Source organism: Mustelus asterias, chromosome 3 (genome assembly GCF_964213995.1).
Source record: "Mustelus asterias chromosome 3, sMusAst1.hap1.1, whole genome shotgun sequence".
Classification (NCBI taxonomy): domain Eukaryota; kingdom Metazoa; phylum Chordata; class Chondrichthyes; order Carcharhiniformes; family Triakidae; genus Mustelus; species Mustelus asterias.
Window position 1 is genome coordinate 117,140,865 of NC_135803.1, and position 25,522 is coordinate 117,166,386.

General features: G+C 42.4%; 1 protein-coding gene across 1 annotated transcript in view; it reads left to right on the plus strand.

The window, feature by feature from the left end:
• The window catches only part of tafa4b (TAFA chemokine like family member 4b), a 140,212-nt gene extending 127,713 nt beyond the window's left edge, over positions 1 to 12,499 (plus strand). Inside the window, exon 3 of the mRNA XM_078203693.1 lies at positions 12,357 to 12,499. Within this exon, the coding sequence (XP_078059819.1) occupies positions 12,357 to 12,499 (143 nt within the window). The remainder of the gene's footprint in view (positions 1 to 12,356) is intronic.
• The last annotated feature ends 13,023 nt before the right edge of the window (positions 12,500 to 25,522 follow it).

A 25,522-nucleotide genomic window follows, 5' to 3' on the forward strand; every position in this document is an offset into this window, starting at 1 on the left:
CCCTTTGAATACTTGATCTTCTCCAACTCTTCTTGAAATATTCCTTGGCATGAGGACCTCATGTAGGCCCCTCTCATTTACTTAAAAAATTCCAGGCAGTTTAATTTGATCTCCTGGAGCCAGTTACGCCCCAGTTATGGTCCTTGGCCTGAAACCACAATCAATAGTAGCTGAGCAGACTTATGTCCATAGCTTACAGGAGCCATGGGCATTCCTACAATTTGAACAGTCTCACCAGTGTATATGGGTAACTTGACTGTGGTGATTTTCAATCTCAGGGGTTGAACCCCCCCTTGGAGATACCAAAATGCTTGTTCTCCAATGACCATAGCTGAGGCTGTAGTGTACGCCTCCATCTTCAGTGGGTGGCCATTCACCAATAATGCCACTGTAATTGGGGCTACCTTGCCCATCTTTATGTTATTTATTGACAAAATGTTTGATTCTCCTTCTGGACGACTCTCCATATTGTGTATTGGGGCTAGATTATTTACCCTGCTTGTACTAGGCAGGCTGATGCGCGTTATCACACACGAGGCTTGAGATGCTCAAGGAAATAAAGGCTTTTATTTACTATTACAACGAAGCTACCATGTATAGTACACGATCCCAGACTGAGGGGTCCCAGACAGAGCAGTGACCTTTATACCTCTCCCAGGAGGCGGAGCCTGACTGGGATGTACCATAATAACTATAATACAGGTGTAACAGCCCAACCCTAACCCCAACAGCAACAAGTAGAACAACCCATCCCTAACCCCAACAGCAACATATATACATACTCGTAGTACTGGCCAGACCATGGCTCAGTACTACCTAGTGGGAACCAACGATGGTTCACCACACAGGCCCTGCTTGCTTCTGCACATGTGCTTTACGTGGTCTCTTCTCCCACATGCAAAGTATTCTGCTTCTCTTAATTAGCAGTTCTCTTGGGAGTGATTCCCCCTTCTGCAGCGGTAGAACTCTGCATTACTCCTAGGCTGTTAACTGTGCTTGCTATACTCTTGAATTCTTTCTGCTTCAATGCTTCTCTCTTTACTTAAACCAGTGTCCTCACTCTTGGTGCCACTGATGCTAGCAGCTTCCTGCCAAACCTGATGGATTGCTACTCCTAGGCTGTTAACTGTGCTTGCTATACTCTTGAATTCTTTCTGCTTCAATGCTTCTCTCTTTACTTAAACCAGTGTCCTCACTCTTGGTGCCACTGATGCTAGCAGCTTCCTGCCAAACCTGATGGATTGCACCGTTCTTCACACTTTGCAGCTGTAGGGTGCCCTTCTCTGCACTTTCCATTGTTACAGCCAATTCCACTGCCGTTTTTAGGGTTATTTCTGACTCTACATCTTCTGTATTGCAATATTATTTACATAATGCACTAATCTTTCTCGCAGCATGTCATTGAGGGCTGACCCAAACTCTCATTTCTCCACTATTTGTCTTAATCTTGCTGCAAAGGCTGCTATTGGCTCTCCTGGGGCTCTCCCAATTGAATTGAATTTGTACCTTTGCAACATTTCGAAGGACATGATAATGCCCCTTAATTTAGTCCACTCGCTCAGCAAAAGTTTTGTTATCAGGAGCATCCAGGAATGTTAAACTTCTGATCAAATTATATGTTTAGGTTTCATATGCAGTAAGCAATATAACCTTCTTCTTATCTTCCCCCTCTATTCATTAGCCTGGATAAAATATTGCAAATGCTCCACATACTGTACTCAGTCTTCAGAATTTGCATCAAATGTCTCTAATTTGCCTTAGATAAGCATGTTGCTGATTTCCTCTTTGCACTTTGGACCGAGATGATTTATGTTGGGCCATTTCAAACGAAATTTCCTTCGTACTTTTTACTGTGATTTTAGGTGCTTTCATTTTCCTTGACACCAATGTGATAATCATTTTGATTGGCGACTACCAAGTTAACAACAACAATTTATTAACTAACTCAAACTATGTATAGAGTGCTTCAAAATGCGTCTTCTCCATTCAGCTCAATGATTGATTCTGATGATAAAGGCTTGTCAGCCCCGGGATTCCAACACTCGCACTCATTGGCCCATTTTCACCTCCCCCGATGCCCCCATGCTTGCTGTCCACCTGCCAATCCCTCCCTGCCTCCTCATAAATATTTTCTGAACATCTCATTTGTTCACGTCGCCATAACCTCAGTGTGGCTATCATCTTAGAAATCATAGAAACCCTACAGTGCAGAAGGAGGCCATTCGGCCCATCGAGTCTGCACCGACCACAATCCCACCCAGGCCCTACCCCCACATATTTACCCGCTAATCCCTCTAACCTACGCATCCCAGGACACTAAGGGGCAATTTAACATGGCCAATCAACATAACCCGCACATCTTTGGACTGTGGGAGGAAACCGGAGCACCCGGAGGAAACCCACGCTGACACGAGGAGAATGTGCAAACTCCACACAGACAGTGACCCGAGCCGGGAATCGAACCCGGGACCCTGGAGCTGTGAAGCAGCAGTGCTAACCACTGTGCTACTGTGCTACCGTGCCTCCCTTTCATCCATGTCTCAATGTTACACACCCATCTGATTTTTCTTCTTCTTCTTCTGAGGTTTTACGTACAATTTCTCCTTAAATTATTGGCTGGACAATGTCCGTACTTGGCTATCTTTCTCTCTCTAACTGTACTTAACCCTTTTGATTCCAGGGCTTCTACTCTTGATGTAACCCACTTATTTGTCTTCCTGTCTATGCAGCTGATAAGCACCCTCTACTTTGATTATTTGACTTAAGTTCTTTGTGGACTGACAGAGGATGTCCCCATCCTCATGCAATGATCCATGGAGGCAATATACCATAACTGGCAATAAACCAGTTTGATTCAGTCACAAAGCTGCAACTCACCAGAAGAAGAATTTGTCAGGTGTTTAATTCCAGGCAGCTCTGGATTGCTCCTTTCTTGCAGGTTATGCAATAGCATTGACCAGGGCTCGGACAAGATTGCCTGCTTACCCTTTGAGTTAAAAGATAATGGGTGTGAAATCAAGCGGCATAGTGGCACACTGGTTAGCACTGCTGCCTCACAGCTCCTGGGACCTGGGTTCAATTCCTGGCTTGGGTCACTGACTGTTTGGAGTTTGCACATTCTCCCTGTGTCTTCATGGGTTTCCACCGGGTGCTCTGGTTTCCTCCCACAATCCAAAGATGTGCGGGTTAGGTGGATTGGCCATGTTAAATTGCCCCTTTGTGTCCTGGGATGTGGATGTTAGAGGGATTAGCAGGATAAATATGTGGGGTTACAGGAATAGGGCTTGAGTGGGATTATTGTCACTGCAGACTCGATGGGCTGAATGGCCCCTTCTGCACTGTAGAGTTTCTATGATGATTTCTATGATTTCAAAGTAAGTGAAGCACAAAATAAACCGATTTGAACTAATTGGACAGTAATATCACGAGGCAGCCTTTGGATTAATGCTCATTCACAGCTAAAACCGATGAGTTTAAATAGAGAACCAGCCGGAAATACATTAGCTCTCTGTTTTTACTGCTGTCTGTCTCCTTTTCTGTCTATCAGGGAGAGAGAAAGTTTCCATGAATAAATTTACAGCATCAAAAGATTTTCACTTTTGCTATTTGTAGCAAAACATCAATGCATTTAAAAAGAGTATGTTTACAATTTTGGCATAAACAACAAACAGGAAACTTTCCCTGGAGTACGATCTAAGTATGCTGTATGTTTGAATTCGACAGTTCTTCAGGTTTATTTCAAACTCTTGTCAATTTTTGCATTAACTCATACAGGGAGTCATTTTTACAGTGGTTATAAGATAGGACCGATGTATAGTATGAAAATTGCACGTGGCATTTCACACATTTAAACCAAGGTCTTTGATTCATAGTTAATGGAAATTAAAATTATAAAATTAGCTTTTCAACATTGTTTTAAGTTTAGCTAATATGTTTTATTGTACATTCTCAACCAAACAATTTTATTTGATTACTGTTTGTGATAATCAAAGGTAAATTCAGTTACAAAAGATACAGGCTGGAAGTCTCTGGCTGTTCGCGCCCCGCCACTGCTGCCAGCAAGGATGGAGAATTTGGCGCTCAGCCAAGTCTCCATTCACTGCAGCGAGACCGGATAATCCTGCCAGTATGAATGGCTGGAGAATCTTGCCCATTATTAACCAATTAGATTTGACGTGGAATTAATAATTGCCAGGAACATAAATTCAGATTTCTGGAGAATCGTGGATATGTGTGATCAGTCCCAAGGAAAATAAGAGGATATAAGGGAATAACTTAAATTTGGTGTCATATTTTAGAACATTTCATGGGTAGAAATGTGGTAAGGTGAAGGATTGGCTCCACCAGGAGAAGCGACTTCAAGGCCCAGAAAATTTCAACAGCCAGCTTTCATGAACATACCTCTTGCCAATTTCCTACCAAAACAGCCAGGACGTTGGTGAGTGGTGGTTGCCCAACTATTAAGATTGGACATTAGGAGGCCAGGACTGAGAACCGAGAAGCACTGCTCAGGCAGAAGATTGACTCCTGGAGGAGAATTCCAGTCAGAGTGGAGTTGTTTGTTGCGGATGGGCGGAGGGATTGGTGTGGGAGCATAGGGAAGCCAATTTTCTTGTGAGGCCTGGAGGCAAGTTCTTCTCCCTGTTGAGTTAGAACATAGAACAGGAACAGGCCCATTGGCCCTAACATGATGCCAAATTAAACTAAACTGTTCTACTTGACCTTGGTCCATATCCCTCTATTCCTTGCACAGTTGAAGCAAATGTAGCGATGTTCTTGTTTCTGTAGCATCAGTAAAGTTTATTTATTAGTGTCGCAAGTAGGCTTACATTAACACTGCAATGAATTTACTGTGAAAATTCCCCAGTCGCCTCACTCTGGCGCCTATTCGGATACACTGAGGGAGAATTTAGCACGGCCAGTGCACCTAACCAACACATCTTTCGGACTGTGGGCGGAAACCAGAGCACATGGAGGAAACTCACGCAGACACGGGGAGAACGTGCAGACTCCGCACAGACACAGTGACCCAAGCCGGGAATCGAACCCGGGTCTCTGGCACTGTGAGGCAGCAGTGCTAACCACTGTGCTGACCTTGCCGACCCTACTGGAAACAGAAAATATATATGTTGATGTCAAATAAAAAGCTGAAAATGTTAGAAATAGTCAACAGGTCAGACAGCATCTGTGGAGATACTGAACTGCTTCAGTATATGTGACATTGTGAATGGAACAGCACACTGTGCATACATCAGCAGACTTTCCCGTTTCTCATCTTATGATGAAGGGAAGAGCATTGTTGAAGCACAGTGAAGATGGTTTGGCCTTTAAAGATCTGGCTTGAATCCTAACCAAGAACATGTCTATTTTTAAAATTCATATAATAAGTTATCATCATGTTTGAAACTTTGCAGGTAAAACAAAAAGTTTGGGAAATGATCTGACTTATCATGTTACACTTACCAAAATATAATTGCTTATGGCATTGTACAGTAAAAGTTTGATAAGGTCAGTTCTTTTTATTGTTTCACATCATTATTTTTCAATGGAACTTCAGATTCACTGCACGGTGGGATTGAAAGTGAATCTGTCACCTTTTGAAATATTCTAGGAGACAGTTTTATAGGTTTGAAGAATGCAAAATAGATGTGATTGAATGCTGCTGATAAATTTCAGGAAGAGGCTGGGGAAATTGGCCTGCACTCTGCCAGAATTATATTCAATTTTAACCCGTCCCGCCAGCGGAATCTTCCAGTCCTGCTGAAGTTAATGGACATTTGCCTGTCTCACCAGGAACATCCCAGTTACAGAGTTCAACCAAGGTGAATCTATTCCAAGGTAACTCTTCAGATACTGAAGCAGTCCATGTCTAAATGCAGCAAGACCTGAATAATATCCATATTTGGACTGACAAGTAACATTCGTGCCATTCAATTGCCAGGCAATGACCATCTCCAACCATCGCCCCTTGAAATTTGATGGCATTACCATCACTGAATATCACACTATTAACATTCTGGAGGTTACCATTGACCAGAAACTGAACTGGACTAGCCATATAAATACCGTGGCTATCAGAGGAGGGCAAAGACTAGGGATTCTGCAGCGAGTAACTTACCTTCTGAGTCCTCAAAGCCTGTCCACTGTCTACAAGGCACAAGTCAGGAGTGTAATGGAATATTCTCCACTTGCCTGGATGAGTGCAGCTCCAACAACATTCAAGAAGATTGACATCATCCAGGACAGAGCAGCCTGCTTGATTGCGACTGCTTCCGCAAACATTCAATCCTTCCACCACTGACTAACAGTGGCAGTCATGTGTACCATCTACAAGATGCACTGCAGGAACTCACCAAGGTTTCTTAACCAGCACCTCCCAAACCTATGACCACTAGACCATCTAGAAGGACAAGGGCAGCAGATACCTGGGAACGCCGCCACCTAGAATGTCTCCTCCAAGCCACTCGCCATTCTGACTTGGAAATATATCGCCATTCCTTCAGTGTCGCTGGATAAAAATCCTGGAACTTGCTCCCTAACAGCACTGTGGGCGTACCTATATCTCAGGGACTGCAGCAGTTCAAGAAGGTAGCTCACCACCATCTTCTCAAGGGCAATTAGGGATGCGCAATAAATGTTGGTCTAGCCAGCGACATCCACATCCCATAAATTAATAAATATATTTTTAAAATCTCATCCCAGTAGGCTATGCACATGCAGTCTGCCTGTCATGGTTTAGTAAATGAGCATCTACAAATTCTTGATATAGTGACTTCATTGTGCTTAATTGTTGTGCACATCGATACTTTGACTTGGTGGGCCCGATTTTACCAACAAGCTGCGCCTGTTTTCGGGTGCAAAAACTTGGTAAAGTTGGGCGTGAGGCGGGTAGTGCGATCCGCGCCCGTCTCCATGCCCGTTCCCCCTTTACCAAGCGGCTAAAATGGCCGCGATTGGCACCTCATCCGAAACAGGTGTGACGTCAATTTAAATGCATTTGCATGCATTTAAATTCACTTAATGGGCTGGGTGCCCAAACTTATCAGCATTTCCCCCTTTACCACTGAGTTCACCTGTCTAGATTTGGCGCAAAACAGACATGGTCCGCAAAAGTCTGTTTCGGGCGCTCCAGCTTTTGAGGACATATGTTCAGAGCTTCCAGTGGCTCTCTAACTCAAATCGGTGGTGGGGGGGAGGGAGGTGGGCCAGACCGTTCTCTGGTGGGGGGTGGGGGGGGGGAGGTGGGCCAGACCGTTCTCTGGTGGGGGGTGGGGTGGAAAAGGAGGGAGGCCAGATCGTTCTCTGCTGGGGGGGAGGGAGGCAGGTCAGATCGCTCTTTGGTGGTGGGGGGGGAGGAGGAGGGAGGCGGGTCAGATGGATTTCTGGTGAGGGGGGGGGAGGAGGAGGAAGGTGGGCCAGATCGTTCTCTGGTGGCGGGGGTAGGGGGAGGTTCTGCTGCTACTCTGCCTGCGATTGGTGGGGGGGAAGTGGAGCAGGGGGCCCCGATCGGTCTGGGTAGCGGGGAGATGGGTGGATAAAGGGGACAGTTATGTTGTGGGGGTGGGACAATGTCTGTGGGGGCCAGGAAGGAGGCATTATCCGGCCTGGAAGCGATGTGGCAGGGGAGTGCTTTTCTATTTTTTTTTACTGCGCATGTGCAGTTGAAGGCCCCGATTGGAGCAGCAATGTTTCGGGTGCGATAAGCCCCGCCCACAGGCTTCTGCAGCACGATTCAGAATCGCTGCTTTTTTTTCAGGCAGAGTGCGTATGGGGGCGCCTGAGAACAGGTTTCCAAGTCGGATCTGGATTACTCCCAGATTCAGCACTCAGAATCAAAATGGTAAAATTGGGCCCAGTGTGTTGTATTGTGATGTTTCCACAAGGATTATGTTGCTGCTGCAACAGTGAACCTACTGAGAATGTCACTGGAAATTATCATTATCCCTACTATTTGTCCTAGGTCCTCCTAATGGTCCTCAAAAAGTGTGATGCTTATTCAGCATTCTTATTAAAGTGGAGTCCCAGAATTGCCAGGGCTCGAGAGCTAGGAAGGGACTCTGTTGATCCTGTGCTTCACATTGTCAAATCCAGTTTTACCTTGGACTTGGCCGGCAACTTTGTGTTTTGTGCCTCATCCAATGCATGACTTTCATTGATCAATGCAGCAAAATGTTTCAAGGCTCTTCAGAAGCATTATCAGAGAAAATTAGACACTGAATCACATGAAGAGATAGTGGACGGACGACCAAAAGCTTGATTGATTCCCTGGAGATAGATCTAATAGGAGAATGTTATCTGGGCCTTGCATGCGAAAGCTCATGTCGCTACCTGCCCCAATGAATTGACATGTCTGCGTAGTGCCACTAGAAGCAGAACTCCAGGATGAGCCTTTTAAATTTAAGGCATTGAGGGATTGGAAGGAAATGTAGGTCAGTGAACAGGGTGCAGTGTGAGTTAATATGTGGACAGTAGAATAGATCAATTTTACACAGGATGGAAGCTTGGTTGAGCAGAATTGGAGCCTGAAGGCAAAAAATCATAGATGAGAGTTTCTGCAGTGAATGGAATAGGGGCAGGGATGGGTGTTATTACGAAGGTGTATGTCAGTGGCTTTGGTGATGGAGAGGCTATGGAGTCAGAAGTTCAACTTAAAAGCAAACAGGATGCCAAGGTTAAAAACAGTTAGGTCCAGTCCAAGACTGTGAACAGATTAGAGGATGGAGTTGATCTATATCCTTTTGCATGTGTAATTTTTTCACCATTGAGTTATATTAAAAGATGATATCCTTGGCCACACTTGTGAAACTTTGAGATTCTCCAAGGTAGAAAGCTTGAAGGAGGAACAATGCACATATTAACATTCAAATATTAACAGTGGCATGTAATTCAATCACTGACGTGTGTCTGACTGTAAACTCCTTCTAAACAGATCATCAGATTCCTGTAGTGGGTTATGATGATCCTATTCCTAAATCATGGAATTTTACAGCACAGTCAGAGGTCTATTTGTCTGTCAGGCCTGTGCTGGGTCTTTGAAAGATCTGTCTCATTTAATCCCACAGCCTCACTATTACCCTGCACATTAGTCCTCTTTAATTACATATGCAAGTTCATATGTAATCTGATTGCACCACCCTTTCAGGCAGGGCTTTCCAGACTATGAAAGAATAATTCTCCTAATTTCCTCACTCGTTCCCTTGCAAATTATTTTAAATCTGCGGCCTCTCGTTATTGACCCACTTGCCAGAAGAAATAGTTTCCCTATTTGCTTTATTACACCCCTCTTAACTTTCTCTGCTGGTAAGGAGAACAATCCCAATCTCTCAACATAACTGAAGTCCTTCGCCCTTGATAAATTATGCTGTTTGTACTGTTAAGAAGGTCTTGAAATCCTTCTTTTAGTATAGTGCCCAGATTTGAATACAATACTCTAGGTGAGTGATTTGTAAAGATTTAGCATCAATGCCTCTATTTACAAAGCTAAGTGGCCCATATGCACTCCTAACTGTCTCATTAATTTGCCCTGCCAACTTCAAGTATTTGTGAATATGCAATTCCAGCTCCCAATGTTTTTACACCTTGTTCAAAATGGCACCATTTAGATTATCCAATCTTTCTCTGTTTTCTCCCAAAGTGCATCACTTCATACTTATCTGTATTAAATTGTACATGCCTATTTCAACAGTCCATATCTTCTTCAGGTCTGCCAACTATTTGCCACAATGCCAAATTTTGTATCATTCTTGAACTTTGAAATCATACTCCCAATACCTGAGTCTAGGACTAACAAGAAAAGGAATGGTCCATACCAACCCTTAGGAGATTCCTCTGCCTCCTTCTATCCAGACAGAAAATCATTCATTCACTCACTGCCACTCTTCGTTTCCTATTAGCTGATTATATATCAAACTACTTTATTACCATGGGCCTCTATTTTCCAAACTGGCCTGCTGTGTGATACTTTATCAAATGCCCATTAAAAATCCATATGTACAACATCTACGACGCTAATTTATTAATCCCCTTTGTTACTTTATCAAAAGCTCAATCAGGTTGCTAGTAGTTTTCCCACCATTAACCTACCAGGTTTTCACATCTCCCCTTTATTGACTAGGGATTTACATTTGCAATCCCCACGTCCTCTAGCACCACTTCCATAACCAAGGAGCATTGAAAGATCTTGGTCAGGGTTTCAGTTATCTCCTTCTCTATTCCCTCAGGATGCATCCATTTGGGCTGGGAGAATTGTTAACTATGAATTGCCAACCTACTGAGCACCTGTAATCTATTTATTTTTTATCGTATCTGATATCTGTACATCCCAATCCACTGTATATGCAGGTTAACTAAAATAACAGTTAAGCTTAGACTTTGAAGATTAGTTTCCTTTTAAGCAACTAGTTCAGTCTATCTACGTATATTGTCCATTGCATTGTATGTATTCTTTGCACAATGCTTATTCATTTGTTGTTCAGTAAAGTTGCTTGATAACATGAAGTGAGATCGGATGTTGTTTCATGTTCTACTACTGGATTCATAGAATCCCTGCAGTGCAGAAGAAGGCCTTCCGGCCCATTGAGTCTGCACCAGCTCTTCAACAGAACATCTTACCCAAGCTCTCCCCCCTGCCCTATCCCCGTAACCCCCACATATTTACCCTGCCAATCCACCTAATCTACACATCTTGGGACACTAAGGGGCAATTTAGCATGGCCAATTCACCTAACCTGCACATCTTTGGAGTGTGGGATGAAACCGCAGCACCTTGAGGAAACCAACGCAGACATGGGGAGAACGTGCAAACTCTACACAAGCAGTCACCCAAGGCTGGAATTGAACTTGGGTCCCTGGCGCTGTGAGGCAGCAGTGCTAACCACTATATCACCATGCCGCCCGACTAACTGAAGATGTGAGAAATACCTTATGACTGCATTGGATAGGTTCAATAGCCAAAGAATCTTTAAAGAAGGGATTTCTGTTTGTTATTTTAGGAACTTTATTTAAAGGTCCACCTATTCATTAGGATTGTTGAAGATATTCTCAACACATGATGAGTTAAAACCCATCTATTAGAGTAATTTGAAATACAGGAGCTCAAATTTCTAGGACAAGGATGGAAAGGAGACCACAAAATGTAACCCCCCCTGTTAATGTTCCCCTTTTTAGGACTGAATTATTAGCATCCAAAGAACAGTGCTAATTGGTAGAAATTGTAACAGAATCTACAAACACTGGTAATCACACAGTATGCTTTCCTCTTGTAATGCCTTCGAGCAGTGAGGTTTCATTTTCCACTATGTGAGTGTGAAGCTCTATTTCCATCAGTACGGTTATACAAGGGGGAAAGGATAATTACTTAATTAATGCATGTGAAATCTGACACACTATCACTGATGAACTCTAAAGGGGTCTGGTAATGGCTCTTTCACTTTGGTTTGGCACCAGACTAAACAAATCCTTTGCTGTTAAAATACTTAGTAATGTGTCCCTTTCTGTTCAATACTTCCTCAATTATTACTAGATGCATTGAATCCACTTAGGTAAAAGGCGTATGGAATGAACCATGTCTCACAGGAATTCTCTCACTTCTGTAACCTGCAAAAATAACTCTTAGTGACATACAAAAATAAAACGCAGGATAGCTACTGCAATATTTTACCCAGCAGCAGTCCCTATCTCATCCTCAATATTTTCCATGTCTGCATATACTATAACTAAAAAAATGCTTGTACATTTATGTAACAGTTCTACAAGCAATGTCCCAGCAAAAGATGATACTGTGACTCATTTGCCGATATGTTTACTGACGTTAAGTCAATGAGCCAGACTGTCTACTGGTGGCAGCAGGGAGGGGTTTTCCATTGTGGGCAAATATCTTCCTCTCACTGAGCTGTTCAGGTTGGGGTTGGAGAATCACAGCTTCAAAGCTGAATAAAGATGCTGCAGAGATAAGCAGTTGCGAGAGAGTAAATGAAAGAATGGGACAAGGATGCAAATTTAAAACCAAAGAGGTGAAAATTATATAAATTAATGTCTTTCTGCAAAGATAGTCTTCTCATTTGACAGTTAGTAACTGGAGAACCCGTTGCAACTCAGGTAATCTTACTTATAAATATGACCCATTTAACTTGGTTAGAACTATAAGCCAACCAAATGGAGCTCAAAAGTCCAGTCATAAAAATAAATTGACCTTAGCAGCCAGACAAGGAAGTAAATGACACTTAATAGCTATTCTGTTCAAGGTTCGGTCTAATACTGAAATAATGAAATCTAAGCCATTTCATTTATTTTATGCTGTTTGTATGCATAATCTCCCATCAGTAATCTGGAATCGGTTTCTTTCAATTCTTTTCTAGCCTCTGTAGTGATGCAGAAGTGGTGGTGCCATATGAATCCTTGTCTGGAAGGTGAGGAATGCAAGGTTCTTCCAGACCTTTCAGGATGGTCCTGCAGCAGTGGCAACAAGGTCAAAACCACCAAGGCAAGTAAATTGAAATAGCAGATGGTCTTACTGTACACGGATTGTAAGTGTGAAGTTATAGAACAATTCTCCTAAATGTTCTGCTCTATTACTGAAATAATAAAAAGCAATGCTGTCACTTTCGATCTGCTGGAAACAGCAGAGTTAAGCATCAGAATGTTCATGGCTATATTTGTCGACAATGAATAATTTACACAGACTCATTTATGATATTGCTGAGGAACACTGTATAAAACAAATTGTGTGAACATAAGCTTTAATAAAATATTAGCACCGATAAAAGATAAATTTATAATTTGGAGAGTTTATGAAGCTATCCAAATAGCAACAGCCAATATTTAATTTGAAATTTTGCACAAATTGTATAGTTTTGTTTCATGGAAAAATAAAATCTGTTAAAACTGCATAAATGGTGGATGTCGGAAATGAATCTCACCCTAAAATGAAATGAACCCTCCTTGAATCATAAATGATAATTGTTTGCAAAATGTCGCACAGTATATCTGTGCTCACAATCCTGTCAGCAACTTGACTCCTCGGGCGGGATTTTCCAGCCACGCTCACCCCAAGACCAGAAAATCCCAGCCAAGGTCAATGGACCTTTGCATGGTCTGCCCTCTCCCCTGCCCGCTGCAATTCCCGTGGGGTTTCCATGACTCTAATGCCAATGATGCAACAGATATGCAGCGGAGTTCTAATGAAACATCATCTCCCTGGGGTTTAATCAACAAGTCAGTTCTAGAAGGAACAAATACTTCAATTTTTAATTCCCAGTGGTTATCAGCCAATTAATATTTTACTGCACATAACAATTGGCAGGATCAACATTGAAACTGGTCTAAATTTCAGCAGAACATGCTGGTTATGTTATTTCAGGGAATTTCAAGACCACAGAGGCTTTCTTCATGCCAATGTTCAATGTTTAAACCAGGGGGCATTCTATTTTAGATCTGTGATGCATAATGAGACAGGATTAATTAATGGTCCCATAGCATAGAGTGATCATAGCGTAAGAAGCCTTCACATTTAGTTTAAGGGTGAAACACTTGGGCTTAACAGTGGTGTTTTGAGCCTAAATAAAAGCAATTACAAAGGGCAGAAACCTGTGGGTTTGCAGGCGTTAAATCTGTAAATATCCACAGGTGGCTTTCCTTCCCACCCACAGCCTGAAGCCCCCACCCCCACCCAACTCCAACCTGTCTGCAATTTTATGTGGGCCAAGCAAGGCCGAGGAAAGCCTGCCTGCTTTTTCCCCAATTACGGCCCTTAAACAGCCAGTTATTGCTGCAGTGGCCCGAGTTGTTATCACCCCTCAGAATCACAATTAGCTTTCTGCTCGTTGAGGGACAGATTTGTGGCTGACCCCCTTCAAGTCATAAGTGAAAATTGCTGAGGGTCGAAATGGAGGTAGGATGCACAGTTAATGCCAGATGTCGGCCATTTTCTCTCTCACCTGCCAATCGGGACTATGAAAATCCAACCCAAAAAGTCTGGAAGGGGATAGAGCTATATTACATGTGTGGGCAAAAGTTTGGCTGCAGCCCCCCACCCCCCGCAATCAGCCCCCCTTCATGCCCCACCCCCCCTATAGGCCCCCTTCCCCTGCCACAATCCCATTGCAGAGTGAGCGGCCCCCTGATTGGGCACTCCTTCATGCCCCGCCCCCATGGGCCCTGCCCCCATAAGCCCTGCCACATAAGCCCCAGCACTGGGAGAGAGAGAATATGGCCAACGTTTTGAGTCTGGATGACCCTTTGTCAACTTGTGGTGGAAACAAAGAAGCTGTGATTAGAGGTATTGTCCAGTGATACAATCCTAGATATAGTGCAAATATAATGCAAGAAGTGGTTTAATGACCTAACCAGGTCAGGAAAGGTGGGTTCAGTTGCATGTTCCTTTACATGCAGCTGTGCACATCACACGAACCCCTCATTCTGCCTTCTCAAGCTATTCCGTTTGATCACTTTGTGATTTTCCAGCTTTTTCTGTTTTTGTTTCTGATTCCAGCATCTGCAGTATTTTGCTTTTAACAAGTTGCTTCTTGATGTTGCTGGGGACTATTATCCCCAGCCAGCTCCTCACAGCCCTCAGCAGAGTATGAACTGAGGCATCATGCAATGACCCAGGGTGCAGCTTTAAAGTGCTTCAAAACCATTCTTTAACATTGATGCGCGATTAAATCACTCGGGAGGCTAGATTGTACCCGGGAAATAAAGGCTTTTATTACTAACAAGAATGGAGCACACTATATACAATACAATCCCAGACTAAAGGGTCACCAGGCAGTGCAGTGACCTTTATACTTCTCCAGGTAGGCGGAGCCAACTGGAGTGTACCACAGAACAATATCAACAGGTAGAATAGCCCAATCCTAACCCCAACAGTGACAACAGTAACATATGTACAAGTACCCATAGTGCTGACCATCTATGGTTCAGTACTCATAGTGGTAACCAACTATGGTTCACCACAAACATCTTCCTCCCTTTTTCACAACTCCAACTTTCACAACCTGCATCTTTGTCCTGGCACTTTAAATCCTGGAATTGAGATTGCATCATGTGGGTCATGCCTGCTGCTGTGGCAAACCCAGAAATACAATTATAATAAGCTGACTGAGTTAAAAATGCCACTTGATAGATGTGGTGAACATACTTCCAGATCTCCTATGCGGTATTGGTCGGCCCTCATCTCCCAGGTAATATCCAGGTCTATATACTATCCAGAAAGAAAGCGCTGACTGTCCATAAATTGGATCAATGTTTCAAAGTACATTACAATGCCTGAAATCTAGGCCGATTATTTATCATAACAATTTTATCGATTAAATATTTGTGATAACCTGAAAATACATTTAAATGCTCACTATACCAAATGATGTTCAAAACATTCACCCAGTAGTAATACACACTGCAGTTTTTTTGGAGATTGGTGAATAGAAGCAGTCTCATTCACTGCCCTTGGCTGCTAGTGAGGTAAATTTATATCAATGCTGAAGACGAACAATGTATGGTGTATGCTTTATGTAATGTACTGTGACAAGCTGCAACTGTTTAAAAAAAATTAAAATAAAAGGAAATTAAACTTGCATCGTATTGATGAATGTGAGGTACTGCATCAGAAATAATTAAAGCATATCTGAAATTCACTCCAAATATCCCTTTGTTCTCAGCAGTAAAAGCAGAGGGGACAGTTTCCGTTGCGGGGAATGATTCAGTGGTGAGAAAGGTCAATAAGGAAAGACAGTTCTGCAGTCTCAATTCCGAATGATTCATTTTTAAAGCAGCGCGGAAATAATCACACCATGCTGTTCAAGTATGATACTCTCCTAAGGTGTGATTGAAGTATATTATTCAGAAACTGAAGGGTAGTTTAATGCAAAAGGACTATCTGCCTTAAATGAAGAGTGCTTGATCATACCAGAGCCTATCTTCAGCTTAGTATAATTAGAAATAAATTGGAGGTTATGAATAAGATAGACTATGTTCTTAAGCAGTAGCCTTTTGTATTCAAGTGTAGCATCAGTCAGCAGAAAACACAAGGGAATAAGTTTTTCTTATCCTATGCCAGGTAGCTCATCGTTTTCTGTGCTTTGAGCCTTAATACTAATTCTAAAGACTCTTAGGCAGTAGAATTGCCCACAAGCTATGGTTAATCTGCTTCAGATAATACTTAGTGCATAGAATGTTAATGCACAAATTGTCAATCACATTATGTACTACAGTAGAATGTGTACATGGTAATAATTGTTGCATGTTGGATTGTGTGCACTCCTATAATAAGAGAAGATGCTCTTAGCAACCGAGTGTTCTCTGTTTAATAAAGGAACTCTGGAAAGGGGATGAAAAAAAAGCACAAGACATGGGAACTGCAGGTACTGACCTTCATTCACGCAGAAATCTCTCTGAAATGAGTTCAGGACTCCAATCAGAGCTATGGTAGCAGTGACTTAGCACGTTTGACTCCTGGTCTAGTAGCCAGAGAAAGTGCAATGGAAGTTCTGACATTTCTGCAATCATGATGGGCTCCCAAGGTGTTAGCCTGGGATCAGTGGTAGCTACTTTGTTGCTGAGTGAGAAGGTTGTGGGTTCAAGTCCCACTTGAGTAACTAGGCTGACACGACAGCATAGAACTGAGGGTATGCTATGCTGTTAGGGATGTTATTCTTTGGATGAGACATTAAATTAAGACAGTGTGCTCTTGGGTGGTGGTAAATGACTATTGCACTATTTGAAAAAGAATAAAGGTCCTTGTGTCCTGATCAATATTTATCCCACAACCAACATCAATAAAGTAGATTATCTTTTCTACAGGTGGGATCTTGAGACCACTCTTTCTGTCCATGGCTCTGATGGAGAGGGCTTTAGATCCGGCAGAACCCAGAAATCATGAATCTCACCGGCGAGGTTGTGATTTCTGATTTTTGCTGCCCCTCGCCAGCGATGTAATGGACGTGTACCTGATTTCCATGTATTTACCCTGCCTATCCCCTGACACTAAGAGTCAATTTGGCATGGCAGATCCACGGAACCAGACACCGGGGCACCCGGAGGCAACCCACCCAGTCACCCGAGGCTGGAATTGAATTTGGGTCCCTGGTGCTGTGAGGCATCAGTGCTAACCACTGTGTCACTGTGCCACCCACATATGTGTCAAAGGAATATTTTTTAAATCCTCAATTTTGTCATTGATCTGGGCCTTGGATACGTTCAAGTGGGTCAGTATAGTGTTGGACAGATCCGTGTGTAGAAACAAAAATGAAAACATCTCTTAGCTTAGATCTTTACTGGCCCCATGTAGATAGTTTCCAGTAGTTAATAAATATTTACTGTTGAGTACCTTAATAAGGCCAACGAAACCACGCCCAACACCTTACAAGTATATACAATTTTTTTTGTTGCTCACTTAACCTATGAGGTTAAGAGATTTGCCAAAATGGATTCTTAGAAACTTTCCCTCACTACCCAATCATCTTGGCCTGTGAGCCAGCTTTACATGGAAGATATATCCAATGTTGATATAATTAGATCTCATACATTGCCTTAGTACAGACATATTGCCTTCAGGATTGTCCAAGTTACATAACCATAATGGTTTAGGAATCTTCTTGAAGGCAGGTGTGTGCTGATCTGTGTAAGTTGGCAGCAATATAGAGAGATCACTGCATCTGAAATAGACATTACAGCAACTTTAGTACATCTATCATACTGTTGTCATGTTGGTCTGAATGGCATGATAGGACTGGCCTACCTTAGTGTATTCAGGAGAGAAAATTGAAATCTTGTTTACTCTTTATGTAATTCTGAAGTAAAGCATGGCTTGATTTTTTTTCAATGGGCAGTATGAACCTAAAAGCCCTGAATAGAGTCCCCAATCCATGGGAAGTTGGTTCATTTAATATTTTGACTGGTTAACAATTCCTGAGGCCTGGAACTGGTGTGGTTAAGGTCACAAGAGTTATATTAAGTGAATAATCATATTCATCCATCCTTGGTCTGGAGGAATTAAAAGTAGGAGTCGTTATAGGTTTTGACAAGAAATGTTCATTGGGATCGAACAAATGCTGCAGAATAGGTGACGCTGATGTTTCTATTTTCCATTCTGGTTAAAAAATACACATTTGCTGGTATTTTAAGTGAAAAATTGAAAAACAAAACCTGATTACCAAATATCCTATGAAGATTATCTTCTCACAATTTTCTGATGTGCTGTAACATGGGGAACAGACTCAGCTCTCAACAGTCCTTGCTGCCTCTTGCTTTCATTGCACTGAAATGTATTAGGGGACAGTAAACACTCAAACACCACCTTACAGCACAAGGCATGGTAATCATAAACATATAGTGGCCTGATCATGAGGAGAACCTGGCACAATAAGGAGGTTTCTGAAAATAATTCTGACTCGGAAATATTTTTCCCAAATGAATACAAGGAGGAACAGTAATATTGCCGTGAATACTTGCGAATAAGCGCGTTAGACACCCTCAAATTTGTTTCTCACTGCGCTTTAACAGAGTGAATGTTACTGATAATTGGTGACACTAATGTTGAAACCCTTCATCAACTACGTATTACAATGAACTAAAACAACACTCATGGAATAAACCATTCCATGTACATGGCACCACACAAACCCAGGAGATCTGATAAATAGTGACAAAGGAGGTGACAACACATAACAAAACAAACAAAATGAAACAAAAGACCTCTGCTTCAAGGAGACATTCCTTTGCATTACATTTGATTTCATGATTTTTATTTGTATTTTGAGGTCTCAATCTCCAATTCAGTTTATTTTTCCATGAAAATTGAAACCCAGTATTTCATGCCTGATGTATATCAGCAAATAATCGCATGAATTTGGCATGATTTAAGCCAAATCTTTGCCCAGTATTCGGCACATCATAGTATGGAAAATAAATGTATTTCTGGCATTGGAGTTAGAAATGTTTGAAAGAAAATCTGATTTTATTCTGGGAGTCTCTGAATGCCATCCCACAAATGTTGATTTTTGACACTTTTTGAAGCATTTTTGGGTACTTTTTGGTTTACTATGATTCATAATTTGAAGGAAGAAAAATAAATTGGGAATAGAGATCACCAAATGATAAGTCACAATTGACTTTTCAGCTTTTGCACCCTTAGAAAGTAACAGTGAGAATAGCATAGCAGGCCTAGATGTAGTTGAATAATAATGGTCTGTAGGTGTACTTACATCAAAAAATAGTGAAATAATAATGGAACATTTTTAATGTGGAAGTCATGTAAAGAATATGGTTTATAAATTTGGATGTAAAAAGCGTGTTTTTGATTTGCTTTATTTGATTCGATTTATTATTGTCACATGCATTGGATTGCAGTGAAAAGTATTGTTTCTTGTTGCACTATACAAAGCATACCATTCATAGAGAAGAAAAGGAGAGAGGGCAGAATGTAGTGTTACAGTCACAGCTCGGGTGTAAAGAAAGATCAACTTAATGCGAGGTACATCCATTCAAAAGTCTGATGGCAGCAGGGAAGAAGCTGTTCTTCAGTCGGTTGGTACGTGTCCTCAGACTTTTGTATCTTTTTCCCAATGGAAGAAGGTGGAAGAGAGTGAAATAGGGACAGATTGAGAAAAGATTATTAATGTCATAAGCAGCTTATTGGAGAATAATAGTTAGAAGGTGGATATGAGAGGGGAGAAATGGGGCAACTGTGATTGTTGAAAACTTAAAATTTTACTTGGGGCTCCGATGGAATGATTTATTGCAAATTGATCTTAATTTAAAAGGCAACTAGACACTGTCCTTCACTTGAGCATTATATAAATCCAAATTATTTTATGGAACCAGAAATTAGAATATGCCCATCTTTGGAACTGCAAGAAAGGATTCACTGCACCTGAATTCTGAGGCCCAAAACTCTCCAGATACTGGACCTCATGACTCATTATAATGGAGCCAGTTCAGCAGGAGTCGAAGAGATGGGATTTTGGGGATAGTTACTTCTTGTAGGTATGAGATCCCTAGGCTGCTTTCCCTTTGTGAATGCTGCATGCAAACTAAACTTGGAGAGGGGGCCTGGAGCAGGCATTAGGTTCCTGATTTGCAAATGCTTTTAGAAGGTGTGGTAGAAATGCATTTATGGGGGTCATGTGATATAAGCACAGGAATGGCTGTGTTTTCGTGAGCTCTGGCACTACTCACCATTTAATTCTTCTATTTATCCTGATGCACAATGCATAATTATCTATTCCTGGAGTCTATACTCCATGCTATGTTCCTGGAGGATCCTGGTTAAGTTTGGAAGATGGGGAGCTCAACAAAGTCAAGAATATCCTCGTTAGATCAAGCTGGGGTGGGACTTTGTTCACAGTGCGGTGAGCGGGCTCACACTCTGGCAATGTTATAGGCATCAAGATGATGGCTTCCATTGTGAGGAAAGTTGTGGATGATGGCTCAGCTCCCTGGCACAAGTCATTGGCACTCATATTGATGAACTGTAAGATATCCAAAAGAAAATGGATGAAGTGGAGGAAAGAATCCCGTCAGTGAAAAGGACAGTTTTCTCAGTAGGGACTCACCTTCAGTCCTTGGAAAGCCTACTGCATGGCATGTCAGACATCCTGGTTAATTCGTGGAGATGGAATGGAGAAGGAATGTTCAAGCTTCTGACCTCCCAAGGGGAGCTGGAGATAAATTTCTGGCTGAATTTGAGAACTGTTTGTCATGCTTTCATAATTTTGATTTGAAGGCTGGTTATTTCAAGTTTGAAGAGGCATACTATATCTGGTCTTCGAAATCTGCGGTCGTTCCATACCCCGATCGCTGGTCTTTTCTTGTCTTGTCCTCAATGTTCATCGAGAAGGGCTGGAGGCAGCGGACGTGATGGTACCTCACCAGCTGCCAGGGTTTAGGTCTCTCCGGGGCTTCTGAGCGACAGCACAATGGAGATGCGGAGGCCTTGGTGAAACTATGGATGGATCTTTGATGTTGCTCAACAATCCTCTCAAGGCTTTGTTCTTTCCAAGTTCCATGGATGGTTATATTATCCTGCAGTTCATCATTCATCTTGAACTACTGCCTTTGTGATTATAATCCTGGTTTTGTGATGTCTGTTTTTTATCCTGATGAGGCTGTTTGATATTTGAGTACTGAGGCGTATGCTGCCTGTTATCCAGTTATTCTTTGAAAGCCAGGGATATATCCATTTATTAATAATGGAATTCATCCACCATTTTGCTTTCACAGTGGATCAAGTGAAACCTTAGTTTAAAGTGTGTTACCGTTTACATTCAGTCTTGGTCTTTCTGTGTGGTACTGGGGGAATGTGACGGGTAAGGGAGTTTGCCCACCCTGCTTCTGGCCCTGTGTCAAATTCAAATCCTTAAGGTCTAGTATTTCAAAACAGAGATATTTCCATTGCTTATGGACTCATAATGACTCTCCATCATTTTACTCAGGAACATGCTAGGATAGTTGTATGACATCAGGGTTGTGATATTTATGTTTTTTTATTGTAATCCTGGAAGATCCAAACCAACAGAGGTCAGGATCTGGCATGCCTGGGTTGCAATTAGTTTCTGATCCTTTCACCAGATTCCTGCCAAAGTTACCAAGGGGAACAGAACAGAAAAGCCACAGATTTTCAGCCCAGATCCTGACCTCTGTTGGTAGTTTCTGTGGAGGCAACCCACTCTGGTTTCAAAAAATGCCAGTGGCTTCCATAACAGGCACTTGCCACTACTATTTACATCATGTAATCCCTTTACATTCTCAAAACGTTAGGCTGGTCAGCACTTGGAGGTCCCAGATGGGTGAATCCTGACACTTTCACAGAATCGCAGCTATGTGGGTTTTCTGACCATTTGAATTGTCTTCTAACTGTTCCGAATCTTTTGTACTTAACCCAAACTTGACAACTGAATCACATACAATGATACCATTGAAAGCCAAACGCTCATGCACAGGATTAAATTTTTCAACATTGATGGCAAGTTTATAAGCATTTCAGAATGCATGTTATTCTACTCTCTGTTGTGTCTGGACCTAATCCTTGACTCTTTTAATGCCTAGTATATCAGCTTCTGACAGCAGTCCAAAGATGTGCGGGTTAGGTTGATTGGCCAGGTTAAAAGTTGCCCCTTGGAATCCTAAAATGCGTGGATTAGCGGGTAAATATGTGGGGGTAGGGTCTGGGTGGGATTGTGGTCGGTGCAGACTCGATGGGCCGAATGGCCTCCTTCTGCACTGTAGGGTTTCTATGATTCTATGAAATCTGCCTCAGCTATTACAGATCAAATCATTATGATATATTGTGTGCCTTGTTGACTTTCTACACCAACCTTCAGAGCTCTCCTGCGATCATTGATGTTATTGCTGTATCCAACTTGAGTCAAATAAGGAGTCATTTGCATTCTCACCGGAGTTCCACTCTCACTTAAAGCCTGCTATCTCTCCTTTATTTTGATCTATCCTCATTAGCTTATTTTCTACTTGTTTCATGATAGTGAGTAGCTCCTGAGAGATACCTTCAGTTCCTGACTGCTCTTCTTGTAAAGCAATATCAAATATCTCTTTGAAGGAATTAATTTCTTCACAGTTGCCGGCTGTCTACACGAAAGGTGGACTGTTGACACGAAGATAGCGTATAATTGTGAAACAGCCTGCTGCATAAACAATAAGGGGCGTAATAAAATAGAAACTTAAACAAGTGAACATCATATGCAGTGTCATCCTGTATGTGCTGTTCTTATGCCAATGTGGATAGAATTTATTTTGAGTCAATTCTCTTCATAGAAACATAAAATGGTTATAGAACAGAAAGGGACCATTTCCTTCTCTGTCAACAGATCCTTAAGCTGCAGGGTGGCCATGTCTAAAAATGTGCTATCCCCGTAGTTCCCAGTCTTGTGGACGTACCACAGTAATACCAGCTGCTACTTAAACTGTGAAACCGGAAGTTGAGCTCCTCCAGCTGATTACTATTCCTGCACAGATGATTAACCAAGCTAAGTGAAGCATCCTGGTGTCCCACATGTTACAGGATATGCATTCTGCGGGACTGAGAATCACTGCCATGCTTCATTTTATTAGACTAGCTGAACTTAACAGAAATAAACTAAGGACTTATGCAGGACTTATGAAATAAACTTTCAATTGTCAGAACCCTTCCTTGTGCTGATGTTAAATTTTAGCTTTTTTACATTGCTTCCTGATGCTCATGTGAACTCCTCTCGGTTGAAATGTCCCTGGTCTCCTTTAGGTTTGCACTCCTGATGTGACTGGTTCTGTCGTGTCACATCACTCATTGGCTTTTTTTTGTCGATTTGTTCTCACCGTGCTCTCTCTGGTTCATGCTGACTCCCATCTTTTATACGTGGGTCCCCTGCATTTTTTTCTCCTCAGGCTCCCTCTTGTCTCCTGCTGACTCCCAGCTTTTATCTATGGGTCCTTGGAACTGTTTTCCTTCCGGGTCTCTCTCTCTCTCTCTCTCTATCTCCTGCTGACTTCCCACTTTAATCTGTTAGTCTTCAGAACTGTTTTCTCTCAGGCTCATTCTCTCTGTCTCCCGCTGACTCCCTGTTTTTAACTGTGCCTCTCTGGCACTGTTTCCCCCCAAACTCATTCTTTTTCAATCTCACTCTCTCCATTTTGAATAATAATGCCTGTGTGAAAATACTGTGGCAACTACTAATGTGAGCTTTTCTGGATTTTTACCACTAGATGTTTTTTTTTTACAAAAAACGCCTATTCATGTTGTAACTTGTCAGTTTAGAATTTCAACCTTCTCTTACACTTGAAATGCCAATGCTGTTATTATGTTGAGACATACTGAAACCATTTTGCATATAGCTATTGACATGAGATGAATGACTTTTTTCAGTGGAATGTATTTGTGGAAGGAATGTTTGCTATGATACGGAGACAATCCCCTGCTCCTCAGGGATCACTGCCATAAAGCTGAATACAAGACGTGGCTTTAGATTTAACACTGTATCCAAAGGGTAGCAGGGGGAGCGGGGTGATTTTGAACCCATGTGTGCCGTCCGTGCGAATGCCAGCGGGGGCTCAAGATCCTAAAGTTGTAGTTCTCACCGGCGAGAACGTGATTTCAGATATTCACCCTCGCCGGTGACGTTATCAGGTTCACTCCCATAACTAGCATGAACCTGCTTTATATGAATTTGAGTGTATTTCAATGTTATTAACCTGCCCCTTGCCAGATATTGACCCCCCCATTGTATATCGACACCGCAGCGATGTGCCATCACACTGGCATGGTTTACAATAGGTTCACAAAGACATGAATCTGTCCTGGGGGTCTCCCCGGGGGTGCAAAGATAAGTATAGCACCCGGGGGAGAAGGACATGGCCAGACAGTGGCCTGGCAATGCCCCCTGGTGCTGACCCTTGACACAGATTAATACTCCCAGGTTGGCAGTGTCAGTGGGAGCCTCACTGGGGGGTGAGGGGGTATTCATTTAGATGTGGTGGTGGCTGGGAGAAGATGGAGGAACTGGGGATGCCAGCCCTGACCATTGGGATGGGAGGAGCGGGGCGTGGTGAAGCTGGTCACCGGTTCAGACTGTGGGAATGGGAGAAGGGGCCGATGATCAGGGTGGCAGGGGGAGGGAAATGCTGACTTTGATCAGGGGTAGGGAGGGGTACCCCTAAGACATTCGTAGTGGGCTGGGAGGGAGGTTTGCTTAGGTTATGATCAGGGCACCCTTTAAAGATGGCACCCTGATTTCTGTGCAGCCGGGTTTTGCTTCGTGTGTTGATGCCCTCATATGACAACGTGAAACACGTCCCCTGATTTGGTTTTTGACAGTGTGTCGTAAGATCTGGGGAGAAAACCACTGTGTTTCTCTTGAGAGAAACACACCGGTTTTCTCTCTGGAAACAGATATAGACCAGTTTGATAAAGCAGAACTCTCCCATATTTGCACTGAAGTGACATACTAGGGCAGCACAGTGGCACAGTGGTCAGTGCCAGGGACCCAGGTTCGATTCCCAGCTTGGGTCACCGTCTGAGTGGAGTTTGCACGTTCTCCCTGTGTCTGCGTGGGTTTCCTCTTGGTGCTCCGGTTTCCTTCCACAGTCCAAAGATGTGCAGGTTAAGTGAATTAGCCATGCTAAATTCTCCCTTGGTGTGCCCGAACAGGCGCCAGAGTGTGACAACTAGGGGATTTGCACAGTAACTTCATTGCAGAGTTAATGTAAGTCTACTTGTGAAAATAAACTTTAAAATAAACTTTTAAAATAAACTTTAACTTTAAGATTATGAAATCAAGGTCTGATGGTGAGGACACTTTGAACTGAACCAAGGTAGTGGTATTTCCCTTAGTGATTCCGGTGCTTTTGTATATCTGCAAAAAAGCAGAGATATAATAATGCAATACAATTCAATTCATTTCATGTTTTTCAAACAAATCAAAATAATAATGTTAATGTTAATTTGCTTCAATGTCACAAGGTCAGCCTTTGTCCAGCTATCAGGCAGATAATGTGATGTGGATTATAGAAACTACCTAAATGCACTTTGGACACACAAACC